Source organism: Microcaecilia unicolor, chromosome 5 (assembly GCF_901765095.1).
Source record: "Microcaecilia unicolor chromosome 5, aMicUni1.1, whole genome shotgun sequence".
Classification (NCBI taxonomy): domain Eukaryota; kingdom Metazoa; phylum Chordata; class Amphibia; order Gymnophiona; family Siphonopidae; genus Microcaecilia; species Microcaecilia unicolor.
Window position 1 is genome coordinate 47,652,564 of NC_044035.1, and position 17,755 is coordinate 47,670,318.

At 41.0% G+C, this 17,755-nt stretch overlaps 1 protein-coding gene across 1 annotated transcript in view; it reads right to left on the reverse strand.

Annotated features, from left to right (window-relative positions):
* The window catches only part of KCNIP2 (potassium voltage-gated channel interacting protein 2), a 259,164-nt gene that overhangs the window by 21,142 nt on the left and 220,267 nt on the right, over positions 1-17,755 (reverse strand). The window contains 3 exon segments of the mRNA XM_030204787.1: positions 2,264-2,368; positions 3,884-3,991; positions 17,618-17,688. Coding sequence (XP_030060647.1) covers positions 2,264-2,368; positions 3,884-3,991; positions 17,618-17,688 — 284 coding nt within the window.

Here is a 17,755-nt window from a genome sequence, read left to right on the forward strand (position 1 = left end):
AGGAGATGCACATGGATTTAGGGAGAGGAGAAATTCTGGACACGGATGGAGGGGAGAGGACCGTTGAAATGCTGGACATGGATGGAGGGAGGGAAGAGAGAGGATGTGAGATGAAGTGAGATGAACATGGGTGGAGGAGAGGAGAAATGCTGGACATGGATGGAGGAGAGGGAAGAGAGAGGAAGGAGATGCATATGGATGGAGGGGAGGAAAGAAAGAGGAAGAAGATGCATACTGACGGAGACAAGGGAAAGGGAAAAGAGGAGAAAAACTGCACATGGCTGGAGAAAATAGGCAAAAGCTGGATCCACTCTATACCTCCTCTAGTCAAGTCCGCAGAGGACCAGCTTTTTACCTATGGATGTAGGGCAAAAAATGAAGAAGAAAGGAGGAAAGTAAAGAAAAAAATGGAAAGGAAGCCCGAGAAGTGGAGTTAAGGGAGCAGATAGAGAGCAGCAGAATCAGAGACTGGGACCAACATGATCAGAAAAACAAAGTCACAAGACAACAAAGGTAGAAAAAATCATTTTATTTTCATTTAGTGTTTGGAATATGTCCAATTTGAGAATTTACATCTGCTGTCTTATTTTGCAATGTATAGCAATGTTCTGTTTTTTCTGGTATTGTGCTGCATGCAGGAGTCTATATGCTAATGTGGTTTGGGGTGTACTGGAGCTGTAACAGCTCACAGAAATTATTTATAATGAAAAAACCCCCAGTTATTTTTCTTCTCCTGTACTGGTGTAATATTTTCAATGATTACTGTTTATATGTGCCATGGCTGGTAAAAGGGTGTGGCTAAATGTGCCAACATTGTCCAGTTCAGCACACTATTAGCAGCCAAGTTCATACAAAGTTAATTATGTTCAGTGGAAAATAAATCTGTTGGCTCAGGCTGCTTGCTATCTGATATTCAATCACTGTTTCATTATTGCTACCAAGTATTACATATTAAGGGGATTCATTTTAATTCATTTATCTAGTCCTTGCATTCACATGGTTTTGCTTTTTAAACCCAAAGGTTTTCTAGTATAGTATTTTTTATGTTTGAATTAGTTTTTGTATAGAAGTTTTGCTTGATCTGTTTTTATTTGAAATAAAAGAAAATGTTTAAAACATATCTTGTCAACAAGGGGTGGGGGTGTGGCTAGGTGGGGGCGGGGCAAAATGGGACTGGGGGGGGCCCCCAGCGAACTGGTCTGCACAGGGCCCCGCAATTGCTAAGACCAGCCCTGCCTAAGGTGGTGTTGGAGTTCCATCTTAACCAGTCAAATGTTCTGCCAACATTTCCCCCAAACCACATGCCTCCTCGCAAAGTGTACTGCACACCCTTAGACTGCAAGCGAGCTTAGACTTTCTATCTATCTGGAGCGGACTAAGTCCATAGACAATCCACACAGCTTTTTGTTTCTTTTGACTCAAACATTGGCAAACATACAATCTCCAATTGGCTTGCAGATTGCATCTCCTTTACTTATGCCCAGGCTGTGCTTACTGTTGAGGGTCATCGCCAAGGCTCATATATGTCAAAGGCATGCTACATCAGTAGCCACTTGAAATTGGCCTCCGTTGAGGATGATTTGCAAAGCGGCAACGTGGTCTTCAGTACATACATTCACATCTAAACTACTGCCTTGACCTACCTGTCCTTGGAGAAAGTGAAGTTACCCATCTGTAACAGGTGTTCTCTGAGGACAGCAGGCCAGGTATTCTCACATACCCTCCCATCTCCCCTAGGAGTAGTATTCTTTTGCTGCATTTCTGAGTGACGGACCTGAGTTCGTGAGTTGGAGGGAAGGCACTTGCACGGGCATAGTGAGACACTACTAGAATTTTCTTGAAACATCCTATACACTGGTCAGCATCCGCACCAGGCTCTGTTGGACAATGTCACCCACACATGTGAGAACACCCTGACCTGAAGTCCTTGAGTAACATCTGCCTACAGGTAACTTTGCTATTTTGGGGATCACCTAATAAAGGTGTTTTTACTTATAAATACATATCATTTTTCAGTTACCTTGTTGTTTCTGATCTTTTACTTACTCCAGTTTTGGCCCTTGTACTCTGTCTCCCCCCTCTCCACCAGGACCTTTATTTTGTTTTAGGTACTCTGTCCTACTGCTTTACTATATTTTCCCTGTTTAAATGACAGGCACCCCTGTTATATATTTATTTTATTTAGATTTTCAGGGGCTACCCTTACTCCCATACCTATGTGAAATATTTCTTTTTTTATGTGGCCCAAAGTTTCATGTCTTACCTGGAAAAAGTTTTCCACATGTTCCCTCGGGGCCTCTTCTCGCATACTTGGGTAAGTGTACTTGCCCATCATGTCATAAATGGATTTCATAATGTCCATCATTTCCTAAGAAAATCACAAAACTAAACAATAAGCTAATTCCAACCTGAAGAACCACGTGCTTGGATTGTATTCATTTGAAAATGCACATCTGTTTATTTCCATCATTTGCAGTTCAGCTGTGATAACATACATCAAACAAAATCATATGTTTAAGTCCTATCTATTGGAGGGTGGCCAATGTGGTGCCGATTTTTAAAAAGGGTTCTAGAGGTGATTCGGGAAATTATAGACCGGTAAAGACTGACGTGGGTGCCAGGCTACAAAGTAGTAAATTTAAAGCAAATCGGAGAAAATATTTCTTCACTCAACATGTGATTAAACTCTGGAATTCATTGCCAGAGAATGTGGTAAAAGCAGTTGGCTTAGTGGGGTTTTAAAAAGGCTTGGCTAGTTTCCTAAAAGAAAAGTCCATTTGCCATTATTAAGATGGACTTGGAGAAAATCCACTGCTTATGTCTAGGATAAGCAGCATAAAACGTATTGTACTGTTTTGGGATCTTGCCAGGTACTTGTAACTGGATTGGCCACTGTTGGAAACAGGAAGCTGGGCTTGATGGACCTTCGGTCTGTCCCAGTAAGTTGTTATGGGTCCATAAGCAGTCTGAAAAATGTTTGAACTTCTGTAACTTATTTTTTCACATAAAGGATGGGGTTTGGATTTAGTCACTGCTTCCCAAAGATGATCACAGCTTGTATGCAGTACCTTCATTGTATACAAATCTATCTCATATATATTTATAGTGGATGTCTTGAAAATCAGACTGGCTTGGTGTGTCCCAATACTGGGTTCAGAACCCTTGATTTAGGTACTAATCACACAGGTTTCCTGTCCAGAAGGAATGTGTTTCCTGCACATTACCACATTGGACAGATAACTGTTATTCAACTAAATTGCTCTTTTAGCTGCATTTCCATACTTAGCCATTACTCTGGGACAGGGATGGAACAGAAACATTCAGGTTGTTTTAACTCACAGCCCAACAAAACCTAAGACTTGTATTCCCAGCTGATATCAGGAAAAGCTGTACAGGAAGTATGAGAATGTGTTGGGATGTGACTAAAGAAGGCTGATCCTTGAACTGTCACATTCCTCTTGACTTCCTATTCAATTGGATGCCTGGGCTGGGACCTTAGTGCTACAATTCTTGATTTGCAACTACCAATGGAATTTTGTCCTTATTTTAAACCCCTTTAACCCAAGTACCTTTTCTGATCATTGCAACAAAGTTGTGAACTGGAGAGGAGGGTCCTCTTTCTGGAACCAGCAGTTATGGGTTTTGAATCTAGACATAAGGTGTCATCCTTGAGAAATGACCATGACTCGTGCTGTACACCGGAGGCAATCGACCCAACTCAGGGATCAACTTGGTGATCTTTCTGCATAGCAGTACACAACAGTGCCATAGTGCCAGCTGATTCCCAAACTCCAACCCCCAACTAGTTAAAAGAACACTCTTCTTATAATATAGTGCCATATGAAAGCCATTACATCTGGTTATAATTTGTTTTAATACATACCTCTTTTGTGATACAGCCATCTTTGTTTAAATCATAGAGGTTGAAGGCCCAGTTGAGCTTGTCATCTATACTTCCTCTGAGAATCACAGATAACCCTGATACAAAATCCTGAGACAGGAAGAAGATGATTAAGAGATTGATGTACTTAAAGGGGATAATGTTATAAAGTTATTTTTATTTTATATTTATTCATTTATTAGGATTTATTTACTGCTTTTTTGAAGAAATTCACCCAAGACAGTATACAGCAAGCATAAGCTGGACATAGGCAATAGACAATTACAGCAGTAAACAATATTCAAATCACAGTACACACATTATAGTAGAGTATGCTACTTAAAATGTCAACACAGTACTGTAAACAGAGGTAGAACATATAGACAGATAACATATAGTAATATGAATTAGAAATAAAATAACTCAAGGAAACTAACTTACTTAAGAAAAAATTGCACATGGAATCAGAAAAGATGAATGAAAATGATCTGAGCTAGAGAAAGAATGGACAACGAAGTCCTGTTACAGTATATGCAGCGTGTTAGTCCTCATACGTGTGACTAACTGGTTAGTTGCTTCTTCCACTAAAGGCATGGGAGAACAGTCAAGCTTTCACATGCTTTCTGAAGTAGAGATAGTCTTGTGTTAAGCAAAGCTGTTCTGGGAGTGCGTTCTAGAGTGTGGGGGCTACACCGGAGATGGTTCATTGGTGGATGTCACATTGCGTGATTTCATTTGGAGAGGGTGTGATTAGAGATATTCCTTAGGAGGACCATAGTGACCTTGAAGGTACATAGAGGGAAATCTTGTTCTTTAAGTACTCTGGCCCATTTCTTTTAAGGGCCTTGAAGAACAGACACAGAGTTTAAAATTTAGCCCTGTATTGTACTGGTAGACAGTGAAGTTTTTGCAGGAATGGAGTGATGTCATCATATTGCTTACAACTTTCAGTTGTGCTGCGGCATTCTGAATCAATTGGAGCTGGTGCAAACTCTTTGCAGTCACACCAATGTAGCATTCATTACAGTAATCCATCCTTGATATTATCATGGTGTGAACCACTGTGACAAAACTTGCCTTCTCGATGTATAGAGAGAGAGACAGTGTGATTGTTGCAGATGATAGACGCAGCTCCTGAAGGTTGCTTGGATTTGAAGGATCTGTATAAGTGTTACATAAGTGTTATACTCAGTGTTGAGTCTAGCTGTACCCTCAGGGTACTGAACTATGATTTAAGGGGGAGTTTGCAGTTCCCGAAAAGGATTCTGATTTCAGTACTTGTGTTAGGGACCCACAGGAGCTCAATTTTACTTGGGTTCAGGCAAATATTGTTGTATTTTAGCCCATTCTTGAACTACTGTTAAACATGTAGTCAGTTTATTCAGGAATACAAGGACCTTGTCTGTTCTATAATCAGATATGAATCCAGATTGGCATATCGAACCAATCAGTGAGCTGAACACACTGTTCTAAATGTTTTCCTAGAAATGGGATGTTAGATATTGGCAATACCTTTCAAGCTTGTCCTGGTCAAGATTGTTCTTTAACACAGGACACATCACTGCCTTTTAAAATGCTATTGGTAGCTGCCCATTAGGAAGAGAGGTGTTCGCTATTTTTAAAAATTGTTATTTTTATTGAAATTTCCCCAAATGTGATAATAACATATCTAAGAAATATGCCAAGGATAGTACATAAAAAAGAAATAAAAAATAAAAAAGGAAAAAAAAAGTCTGAACTCCCTGGCAAAGAAATAAAAAAAAAAAGGGAAGAAGACAGAAAAAGGAATAAAAAATGAAATAAGATATAAGGGGTCTTGTTTATTAAGGCATGCTATCATTTTTAGCACACGCTAAAAGTTAACACGTGTTAGTGTGCACTAAAATGTTAGCGTGCCTAAAACGTGGCTTAGTAAACAGGGCCCAAAATGTCAAAATATTTCGCAACTTGATACAGTCAATGGTACTAAGTCACTTGGAGGGGCATAATTGAACGAAAACGCCTATCTCCATGGGCGTTTATCTCCGAGAACAGGTCCGTGAAGGGGCGGACCGAACCGTATTTTGGGAAAAAATAGACGCCCATGTTTTATTCAACAATGTGTGAGCTGGGCGTTTTTGTTTTTCAGCGATAATAGAAAATGAAAGCGCCCAGCTCAAAAACGAATAAATCCAAGACATTTATTCGTGGGAGGGGCCAGGATTCGTAGTGCACTGGTCCCCCTCACATGCCAGGACATCAACCAGGCACCCTAGGGGGCACTTTTACAAAACAAAAAAAACAGGTAAAAGAGCTCCCAGGTGCATAGCACCCTTCCCTTGTGTGTTGAGCCCCCCAAATCCCCCTCAAAACCCACTGCCCACAAGTCTACACCATTACTATAGCCCTAAGGGGTGAAGGGGGGCACCTACATGTGGGTACAGTGGGTTTGGGGGGGTTGGTCGACTAATAAGCATTAAGCAGCACAATTGTAACAGGTAGGGGGGATGGGCCTGGGTCCACCTGCCTGAAGTCCACTGCACCCCCTAACAACTCCTCCAGTGACCTGCATACTGCTGCCAGGGAGCTGGGTATGACATTTGAGGGTGAAAATAAAATGTGTGAAACATCATTTTTTGTGGTGGGAGGGGGTTAGTGACCACTGGGGGAGTCAGGGGAGGTCATCCCCGATTCCCTCCAGTGGTCATCTGGTCATTTAGGGCACTTTTTGGGGCCTTATTCGTGAAAAAACAGGGTCCAGGAAAAGTGTCCTAAATTCTAGCTAAAACGCATACTTTTTTCCCATTATCAGTGAAATGCGCCCATCTTTGTTCGGCAGATAACCACGCCCCAGTTCCGCCTTCGCCACACCTCTGACATGCCCCCATCAACTTTGTCCGCATCCGCGACGGAGTGCAGTTGAAAACGTCCAAAAATCGGCTTTCGATTATACCGCTTTATTCGTTTTTGTGAGATGAACGTCCATCTCCCGATTTAGGTCGGAACTTGGGCGTTTTTCTCGTTCGATTATAAGCAGGTTAGACTACTGCAATGGAATTTATGCGGGATGCAAAGAACAAACCTTAAAGAAACTCCAGACCACCCAAAACACGGCAGCCAGGCTTATATTTGGAAAAACACGATTTGATAGCGCAAAACCCCTCCGTGAAAAACTACATTGGCTCCCAATCAAAGAACGTATTGCTTTCAAGATCTGCACCCTGGTTCATAAAATCATAGACCTACTAACCAGAAATACAACCGAATCATCACGAACATATCTAAATCTCCACTACCCAAGCTGCAAAGGACTTAAATACAAATCAACTTACGCATCCAGCTTCTCCTACATATGCACACAACTGTGGAATGCACTACCAAAAGCCTTGAAAACAACATACGGCCACCTAAACTTACGGAAATCACTAAAAACTAACCTGTTTCAAAAGGCTTATCCTACCAACCCAACTTAAATGCCTGAACTCTGCAACACTGCAAAACTAAAGTACGTAATGGACATACTGCAATTCCTACGCTTTACGATTCCTTAATGTGACCGTTCCACATGAATCTTATTTTACCACATCATCACTTTGTATTTGTTCACACCGGAGTCAGCGAATGCCTCTCCGGTATTATGTAAGCCACATTGAGCCTGCAAATAGGTGGAAAAATGTGGGACACAAATGTAACAAATAAAAAATAAAATAAAAAACTAAGCCTACATATACAAATAAACCTCATTTAGCCTACTAATACACACTAATCCTAAATTCATATTACAATAATTAACTGGATTAGTTATGTTGCATAGTTTCTTGAGCTCTAATCAATTCTTCCAATTGTGAGAGTTCTAGAAAATTATAATCCTTTCCCAGAAATTTCACAAGACATTGCCCTGGAAATTTCAAAAAGAAAGTCATACCTAAAGCCAAGGCATGAGGTCTTAACTTGAGAAAATCTTTTCCAATGGGCTGTGTCCTTTGAGAAAGATCAGGAAAAACATAAATCGATGAACCATAAAAATTGAGAATCCTCTTCCTAAATAAATTTATTAAAACCAGATCTCCCTCAGAGCTACTCAAAAAGATAATTATCATAGTACCTCTAAGAGCTGTCTCCAATAATACAGTCAGATCAACACCTAATACAACCTCTGCCTCTTGTCCACTTTTATTTTTAATACTAGAGGAAATATAATATGCATTAGAAATTGTTGGGAGAGAGGCAGAGTTAAGGTGTAAGATCTCAACAGTTTACTTCCTGTTCCGGGGCAGAGGGATCTGCAGCGAACGAGCGAAGTTAGCAAACTCGGAGCAGGCGCGCGCCACGGCATCCCCCCCAGCGGCGTGCACCCGGGGGGGGGGGTCATTTTGCCGGAGGGGGGGAGGTGTCATTTAGCGGGGGGGGGGGGGGGGAGGCGCTGCACCCGGGGGGGGGGCATCGGCGATCTGCCCCGGGTGCCATCCAGGCCAGGAACGCCACTGCAGGGCAGGCAGCTGAGCCAGATCAGCTATGGGTAAAAGAGGGAAAGGCCTGAGAAAAGAGAGTTTTCAGAAGGGCCCGAAAACAAGAGTAGGACTGTTCACAGCAAAGATCGATTGGGAGGGCATTCCAGAGAGAAGGATTTTGTCAAGGCCCTCTTCTGTTATTGGGTTAAAAAAAGCCCCATGTTTGTAAGGAGAGGGCAAGTTTGTGTGCTCCTGATTAACTAATGGGAGACTGGATGAGACTACCTGTAAAGCCAGACAGACACTTTATTGCCAAAGTATGCAGCAAAATTATTGCAGTTTAGTTTTGAAGAGCAGGCTGGTTTTATTATGGGGATTGCAGTAAGCTGTTTACTATGCTGAATAATAGGTGCTTGGTTGAACTGGCAGCCTGTTCAATACATTGAAAGAAATATTTATTTATTTATTTTATTTACACATTCTTGTATCCCACTACTATCCCAAAACAAATTTTGATTCAAAGTGTCTTACAATTTACATTTTGGTGGAGTTACAGTAGTGTTGTGCAATGTGGAGAGGGCAACTATAGTTCGTGTGGTTATTCATAGAGTTTTTGAAGAGATAGATTTGAAGAGGAAAAGGTAGTGCTAGCTTTTGTGTTCAGTTGTAGACTTTTGATGATTAGAGGTAGATTTGAAAGGAAGGCGATGATATCTTTGTGATTAGTTGTAGAACTTTTTTGAAGAGGTAAGTTTTCATTTCTTTTCTGAATTAGAGGAGATTTGTTATACTTCTTATGGTTTTTGGTATCGAGTTCCACCATTTGGAACCCTGGTAGCTAAATCCTGCTGTGTAGATAGCTTTGTAGATGGTGTTTTTGCAGTTGGGTAGATGTAGGAGTAGGTAGTTTCTGTTTACCGGGCTTGCATTTCTTGAGGATAGTTCAATCATGTTAAGCATATATTTGGGTGGCATTCCAAATAGTATCTTGAAGATTAGGGTTCTTGCTTTGAAAAATATTCTTGCCTTGACTGGTAACCAATGTAGTGTTTCAAGCAGTGGGGTTGCTCTTTCGTATTTCAATTTCTTGAAAATCAGTCTTGCTGCCATGTTTTGGACTGTTTGCAGCGATTTTAGTATTTTTTCCTTGCACCCTACGTATGCTGCATTGCAGTAGTCTAGTTGCGATAGTATCGTTGATTGGACCAGTATCGAGAAAGATTGTCTAGGGAAATAGTCTCTTATTCTTCTCAGTTTCCATAGTTTTCTGAAGCATTTTGATGTTACAGCTGATATTTGATTGTCCAGTGTTAGATGTTTATAGAGAATAATTCCTAGTATTTTAAGTTGTGTTTCAATATGGTATGTTTGTTGGTTGATTGTGAATTTTTGGTAGGATGTGAGATTGTGTGGGCTGGATAGTATTAGGAATTTGGTTTTGTCTCTGTTCAGTTTGAGTTTGAAAGTTGTTGCCCATTCTTCTGTGAGGTCCAATCCTTTTTTTATTTTTTCCTGTATATTTGTGATATTGTTTTGGAAAGGTATGAAGATGGTGATGTTGTCTGCAATGGGTTAAAACCCATTAATTCCAGTTTTTTCTGAGTGGCACCATCATTATATTGAACAGTATTGGTGATCCCTGTGGTACCTCGTACTCAGAGATCCATGAGGCTGATGTTTGGTTGGACATCTTTACAATGTAGGATCTGGTCTTTAGGAAGCCATTGAACCATGCTGCCACTGCATTGCTGATTCCTATGTTGTCAAGCAGGGTCATTAGTGTGGTGTGGTCTACTAGGTCGAATGCACTTCACATGTCGAATTGTAGTAGTAATACTTGTTGTACTTGGCATATTATGCTTCTGAATTTTGTTATCAGGGTGGTTATGGCTGTCTCAGTGCTGTGTTGTGGTCTGAAACCTGATTGGGATTTATGAAGAACTGAGAATTTTGTCAAGTATTCCACTAGTTGCTGTGTTACTAGACCTTCCATCATTTTGGTCAGTAGTGGTATTGACACTACTGGTCTATAATTTGTGGTATCACTGATCTTGCTGGTAGTGTTTTTGGGGATAGGTGTGAGTACTATGTTGCCTTTGTCTGTTGGAAATTGACCTCTTTCAAACATGTATGTGATGTGTTTGGTAAGGTACTCAATGAACCAATCTGGTGGGTTTTTCATCATGTAGTTGGGGCATTTGTCAAGTAGGCAGTATGCATGTGCGTATTTTGCTAATAGTGTCTTTACTGTGTCTAGTTAGGTGATTTGAACGTGGTCCATATTCTGTCTGCTGTAGTGTGGTTGTCATATGTTTTGCAGTCCTGTAGGTAGTCTGTGATGTTTATTTGTGGTTTTGCAAGGTTTGATCTTGTGATTGTTACATAGTAACATAGTAGATGACGGCAGAAAAAGACCTGCATGGTCCATCCAGTCTGCCCAAGACAAACTCATATGTGTATACATTACCTTGAATTTGTACCTGTCCTTTTCAGGGCACAGACCATATAAGTCTGCCCAGCAGTATTACCCGCCTCCCAACCACCAGTCCTGCCTCCCATCACTGGCTCTGGTACAGACCGTATAAATCTGCCCTCCCCTATCCTCGCCTCCCAACCACCCCCCTCTTCCCCCCAACTGCTCCACCACCCAATTTCAGCTAAGCTTCTGAGGATCCATTCCTTCTGCACAGGATTCCTCTATGCATATCCCACGCATGTTTGAACTCCGTTACCGTTTTCATCTCCACCACCTCCCGCGGGAGGGCATTCCAAGCGTCCACCACCCTCTCCGTGAAAAAATACTTCCTGACATCTTTCCTGAGTCTGCCCCCCTTCAATCTCATTTCATGTCCTCTCGTTATTTTGTTTTTGAAGTATTGTGCAAGCTCGTCTACAGTTGGTGGTGTTTCAGTTGTTGCCAATATGTTCTGGGTTTTCAGTAGTTTGTTCATGAGTTCGAATATTTTTTTTGTATTGGTCTGGTCGAGGTTTGTATATGTTCTGTAGTGATCTGCTTTCGCTTTCTTTATGCTGTTTGTGTATGTTCTTATGGCTTTTCTTTGTATGGTTTTGTTTGCATCTGTTTTGTTTTTGGCCCATGCTCTTTCGAGTTTCCCTCAGAGTTTCTTCGTGTGTACTAGTTTGTCATTAAACCAGGAACGTGGTTGTTTTGTGATTTTTGTTTTTGTTTTGAGTGGTGCTATTTGGTTTAGTATATTTTCACTTGCTTCATCCCAGTTTCTCATGAAGTGTTTATCCTCAGGTGGTATGTCATTGAATTCATTTGTTGTTGTTGTCCAGAATGTATGGTTGTCTACTCTTCCTCTGAAATGTTGTTTCTTTGCTGCTGTTAAGGCTTGGAGATACTTTGTCATGTGTTTCCTGCAGTTTACCCTGTTCTTATCCAGGCAAGTTTTAAGCCATCTTCTTTCCATTTTCCGTCCTTCATGCTTAATGGTCCAAAGTTCTGGAGAGAACCAAGATGAGTATTTGTGTGGGGCTTAAGATCTTTTTTAGTGGTGCAGTTCTCTCTAGGGCCTTAGATAAGTAGGTATTCCAGATATCTGATTTGACATGGTAGTTGTGTTTTCATCCGCAAGGAAAGAGTGCAAGGCCTCTAGGAAATTCTAAACAGTCAGATTGTTCTTGTTTCTGATCTCCTTCCAAACTCTGAAGGCACCATTTGCTCTAGGTGTTCACTTAGAGAAAATCTGATTAGAAAGCAGCTGTCCATGATAGAGGTGTCAGTTCCCAGTCCCTGCATCAGACCTATTTCCAAGCTCCAGCCCCCTTCTCCCTCCTGCCCCCTTGTTGGTCCCCAGCCTCTTTTTTCCCATTCTCAGCACATGCACCTTTAAATCCCCTGCAGAATAATGAGAGCTTTTGTTCCCACTGCTGCCACTCTGCTATCCTTGGCTAGCTCTGGCCACCAGCACCCTGCACATATTAAAATTGGAGAGCAACTACTTTCTGTTTCTTGTGCGAAAGATGAGTGGGGGGACTGTCACCAAGGAATTCATGTTGAACTTTTCCTTCTTGAATATGCTGAGCTCTTTTAGATCCATAGCTGGTTGGAGCCCTCTTGATTTCTTTGAAATGAGGAAATACTTGTAGTAGAATCTTTGACCACTTTCCAACAGGTGCATCTACTCAATCACCTGAGTGTGAAAAAGGGATTGTAGGAAGATGTTGAAATAGATGTCTGGAGACAGTAATTAAAGCACTGTTTGATGGAGGATGGGAGAAGTTTATTTTGTATCCTTGGCTCATGATCCAGATCAGAACCCATTTGTCATAGCTTCCCATGCTTCTCTGAAGTTTAGAGGCTTGGTCCACTCCTTCCTTGAAGGTAGTTAAAAAACTCAGTGTACTGTTAAGATCTGTAACAACCATGTTGGATTGCTGTTTCCTCTCAAATGGTCTCTGGCATTGCAGGTATGCATAGGTTACTAGCATTACTAGCAAAATAGAGTGTATGGTTTCCACAGCTAGAACTGTTGAAAATGGTGCACAATATATTACTTCTGTAAAAGTCTGAGTGAGGTTAATGGCATGAAGAAGGCTGGTCTGCTAGTGGAGGGGACAACTTATGCAGCATTAAGCATTGGTCCTTGTATCCTTTACTTTCTCAATAAAAGAATGTCACAAAAGCATGATACATCTGTAAAGCAAATAAGCAATCATTGAGGTGTTCCTGCAGACCCAATGCTATGTTCTGCATGCTTCAATAGAAACTGTTCCAGTTATGAAGGCTATGCCATATGCATCATAAGAGGCGTGGATAAGATGGTACCCCCACTCCTCTGTTTTATGGAGTCATCTGAACATATGAGACTAGATTCAGTAAATGGGGTCCAAATTTGGGCGCTGAAAAAAATGATCGCTAAACGCTATTCTATAAATGGCACCCCGAGTTGGGTGCCATTTATAGAATAGTACTTAGCACCAGGTTCCATGCCCAGTTTTGGCATGAGGATTTACATCAACTGAAACCTGGTGTAAATTCTCATGCCTAAATTAGGTGCAAATTCCCCAAATTCTATAACACTGTGCACATCTTTAGTGAATACCCTGACCCACCCATGCCCCTCCCATGGCTAAGTCCCTTTTCAGTTGCATGCTGAAAACTTTACCTGCGCATCTTTATAGAGCAGCACCTAGCAAGATGCACACATAAATTCAAATTGTTGCCAATTAGCACTGATATTTGATTGTTAGTGCCCAATTATTGGTGTTAATTAGTTCATTATTCAATTAAATTGCATGCACAAATTAGGTGCACACCCAAATTTGCATGCACTAATTTGAATGCCATTTATAGAATTTGGAGGATGATGCCACCTGAATGTAAAGGTCATGTTACAAAAACGTTAAATGGATCAGAGTCTGTGCAACTTGAGAGTGTAGAATTGCATTTTCATTAACTGATGAGCTTAGCATAGCACCTTGCAAAACCTTCCTTCCTATGGCATCAAGGATCTTAGGGTTTTTGTCTGAAGAGGCACTGGCATAAAAATTGGGTGTCTTTGATCTCTTGATAGTAAGTTCCACTACAACTGACTGGTGAGGGAGTTGGGGCTTTTTGTGACCTGGAGCAGGCTGTATAACTGAGGTTGAGTATTTTGGAGACTAGTAGAGAGGGGATTATGCCATATCTTTTGTTGGAGTTTCTGGAAGATCTGATAAATCAGAAGGGCTGCCAGCTCCCGAGGTGCATTGATAGACTTCAGGATAGAAAGAAAGCTGTGCTTGCCATCTGTAGTCTCTGGTTTACTGAGGGAAAATGCTTAAGATGATTTCTGCAGAAAAGAAGGGTATGAAATATCTTCTGACCGTGTGGCATTGTACTTATTAGGGCCCACTTCTAGGGGGTTGGTGATATTATTTTTCTATCGGGCTTGAAATGGCAGCATCACTTCCTGAGTCCAAAAGGTCATATTCTGCATCTCATTCCATGGAATTCCATTCCTTTGTTTGGACATGGGAATCTTGGAGGTTCTAGGAATCCAGAATGGGTTTGACCCTCCCACGGGATTATGCTTTGAGGTTCTATGGAATAGAAGATGGTGATAACACAGAGTTCCTTTGCCCTTGAATGTTATACCTGTGAAGCCCCGCCAGACTGCTACAAATGGCTGGGGGATGGAGCAGAGATTGAGCTGCTTTTTCCCTTTCTCACGAGTACCTCAGTAGGACATCCTGAGATTTCACCGGCTTCTGGACCCCCTTTGAGTCTTTAAAGATTGAGAGAATTAGAGAGGCTTGCTCTATATTCTGTTTATCGTTGCTCCTGCCTCTTTACCCCTTTCCATAGTTCCTTTTATCTATACTTCTATTTTTATGTGAAGGGAGAGAGAGTACCTCCAGTAGGTTCACCCAGATGAAAGAGACTGAAGAGAGTGGTGAGATGTCACAAGCGCAGAAGGTCCCACTCATGGGGGGGGGGGGGGGGAGGGTGTGGCAAGATGGAAGCATGAGGTCGGCAGTGTGAGGCTGTTCTCTGCATGAGTTTCCTTTTTTTAAAATCTTGTTTTCTTTTGCTTTCTTCTACCCAATACTGCTAACTAAAAGGAAAGGTTTGGTCCGGGTGGTTTCCTCACAAGCCCGGACCTCTTTGCCGGTACAATAGAGGATAGACAAGTATGCCGTCAGCACCCCCGTGTTAATACCCAGTGAGAGCCCTGTTGTTGCAGTCGACAGAGAAGCATCATTCGCCTTGGGGCTGGAGGTGTCATTATCCCCATCAAAGCCAACTCTCCCCTGTGTCCAGCAGCTTCCACTGCTGTGCAAGTGGTAGCTCTGGAAGCGGAAGTCACCTCCTTGAGCCCTGTTTATGAGGGGCCTGGTTTGGTGAAGAAACCTGCTGAGTAGTCCATTGTAGGGCCTGAGTAATTTTCGGAACCCTCCACAGGGGTGACCCTGGAGCATATCTGGAGAGGCCTGTGACTTTTAAACACTACTGCAGCGGAGTCTATGGCAGAGGTATAAACTTTATCCTTAAAAATTCTTCATTGACATCAGTTGTGGATAATGTGAAGGCGGTCTGAGCTTTTCAGCTTCATCAGCTTAAAGAAGATTTAAAAGTTCTTCAGGATTTTAAATCTACTACAGCCAAAAATAAATTGTTCCTTCATAGTAAGATAAAGCAATTAGAAACCTATAATAGGAGATTTAATCACCATCTTTTGAACTTTCCTAAGCCTTCTGACATCTCTCCTGCAGAGTTATTTAAAGAGATATCTGATTGAAGTCTTGCATTTTTCCTCTGAAACTATACCACCTTGGAATCAGATGTATTTTGTTTCCAGTTCCCCTAAAGAACCAGGCAGTAATGAGCGGTCTAAAGAAGGAGGTTTGGATCTGAATAATCTGTCAGCAATGTTAGAGAAATCCATTTTAGAAGTTACAGAAAGAGCCACCTTTGTGATATCCTTTGTTTTTGAACAAGATCTTTACCATGTGATTAGACTCTGTATTTGTAATGTTAAAATATTGTTCCATGGTCAGAAGATCTGGATTTATCCAGATGTCACCAAATCTACACAGGAAAGGAGAAAAGCGTTTCTTGCTATGCGTCAAGAAACTAAAACTTTTGGGTCATCCTTTCTGCTGTCTTATCCATGCAAATGTTTGGTTCAGAATAGTTGCAGTCCTTTTTGGATATGAAACAATCTCCAGGAATGAAGGTTCAAGTACAAGTTGGACAATGATGATATACAGGATGAATTAGACTCATGCTAAGTATTGCTTTTTTAAGATTTAATCGCTGAGGATTCTCCTAAATGTATTCTTTCTCTCTCCCCTACTTATTGGGGTCTAAGAAGGTGTATTGTTTCTTTTTCTTTCTTTTTTATGCTCCCTCTCTTAAACTATTTTCTTCTTTGTTTCTTAATATTTTGTTTGTAGGGAATTTGGTTGCCTGTATATTATTTCATCCATGTTACTGTAACAAGTGGATGCTTGTTTGTTATATATTTTGAAAATTAAAAAAAAGAAGTTCCCACTCATGCTCAGGAATCTCTTTAAAAGGTTTCCCTGGGCTTGAGAGAGAGAGTAAGGTTCAGACAAGCGCTGTCAGAATGCCATCACCGTTAATGTGGCTTCATTTCTCTGACTGTTGACAGAGAAAAGGGGCTTCCACCAAGTATTGAGTCCAATGGTGTTAAGACTTGTGCATTCAAGGTTTTTCAGTTGTCATTCTTGAATATGTTTATAATTATTATTTTATTATTTTACTTTGAAAGTGTGGTGTAGAACAAACTCCTACAATGAGTAGTATTTTTTAGATTAGCAGAATATGAAATATGTACAAGAGTGTGAAGACATATAAGCTAATATATAAAACAGGATTTTGTTTTCATTAAAAAAAAATATCTGCATCAGTTGTAGCCATGTAGGAGTTCAGATAGAGATGAAGCATTGGTCATGGATGACTGGCAGAGAAATAGGCAGCGACTGCTCTCTAGCTTTTCATACTGTGCTTCTCTAGCCTTCTTTCTCTACAAACAAGGAATGACTAAGTGAGAACTTCAATCCGTATTCTGCTCAGGTAGCAGTAGTTGCTACTCTTCCTCCATTTACTTTCAGGGGGCTCTGGGAGTGGAGTTGCTGTGTGGTGACATTCCCACCCCTCAACTTCCTAAAGTCCAACTGAGAATGCTAATTCTCATAGTCTGACTGGGAATGCAGGAAACCAAGGCTGGTAGCTGCTCATGTCTCCTGATCCTCTGTCATCATTACCTCAGAGCAGATAACTGGGAGACAGGGAAATCCTCATCCCTCAGTAGAACAGCTGTGTATATGTAGTTTGGAATTTTTCAACCCCAGTGATTTATTTTGTTATGTCTTGTGATAACCCTTTTCATGAGAATCACTACCTCCCCAGAATGAGTCAGTGGACACTAAGTTTTTGTTTGTCCTTCTCTCCTATCTAAAACATCTAGAAGGAGCTGCAGTGAGGGAAGAACTAGCAATGCAGTGACATCTGGTAAAAATATTAGCATGAATGTAAGAGGTTTGTCTAATACTTGGGCCAATATCGTAATCCTTGCATAAGTGATGGACTCATTTGAACTGCTGTCTCAATGAGTTACTAGTGCTAAGGGGAAAAGTTTTCCTGCTGGAAATCTAATATATGGGCTTATAATCTATTTCACGCTTTTCATGTTCTATTTATTAGTCAACTTGTCCTACAGTAAAGGCCAACAATTGGTTTTCCTAGTTGAGATTCTATTAAATTTCAGTAATATTGAAGGTTTCCATATATGCACACATATTGATTCTTACCCTGAAATTGTCAGAATCTCACCTCAAAACTGACTGACCCGTTGTGGTCAGTGTCGAATGCATTGAAGAGAAAATGTGCATACATGCTTGAATCTGCGTAAAGAACAAATTAAAGAAGGATGAAGGATTAGTTTTAGTTTTTACATTTCCACTCCAGTCA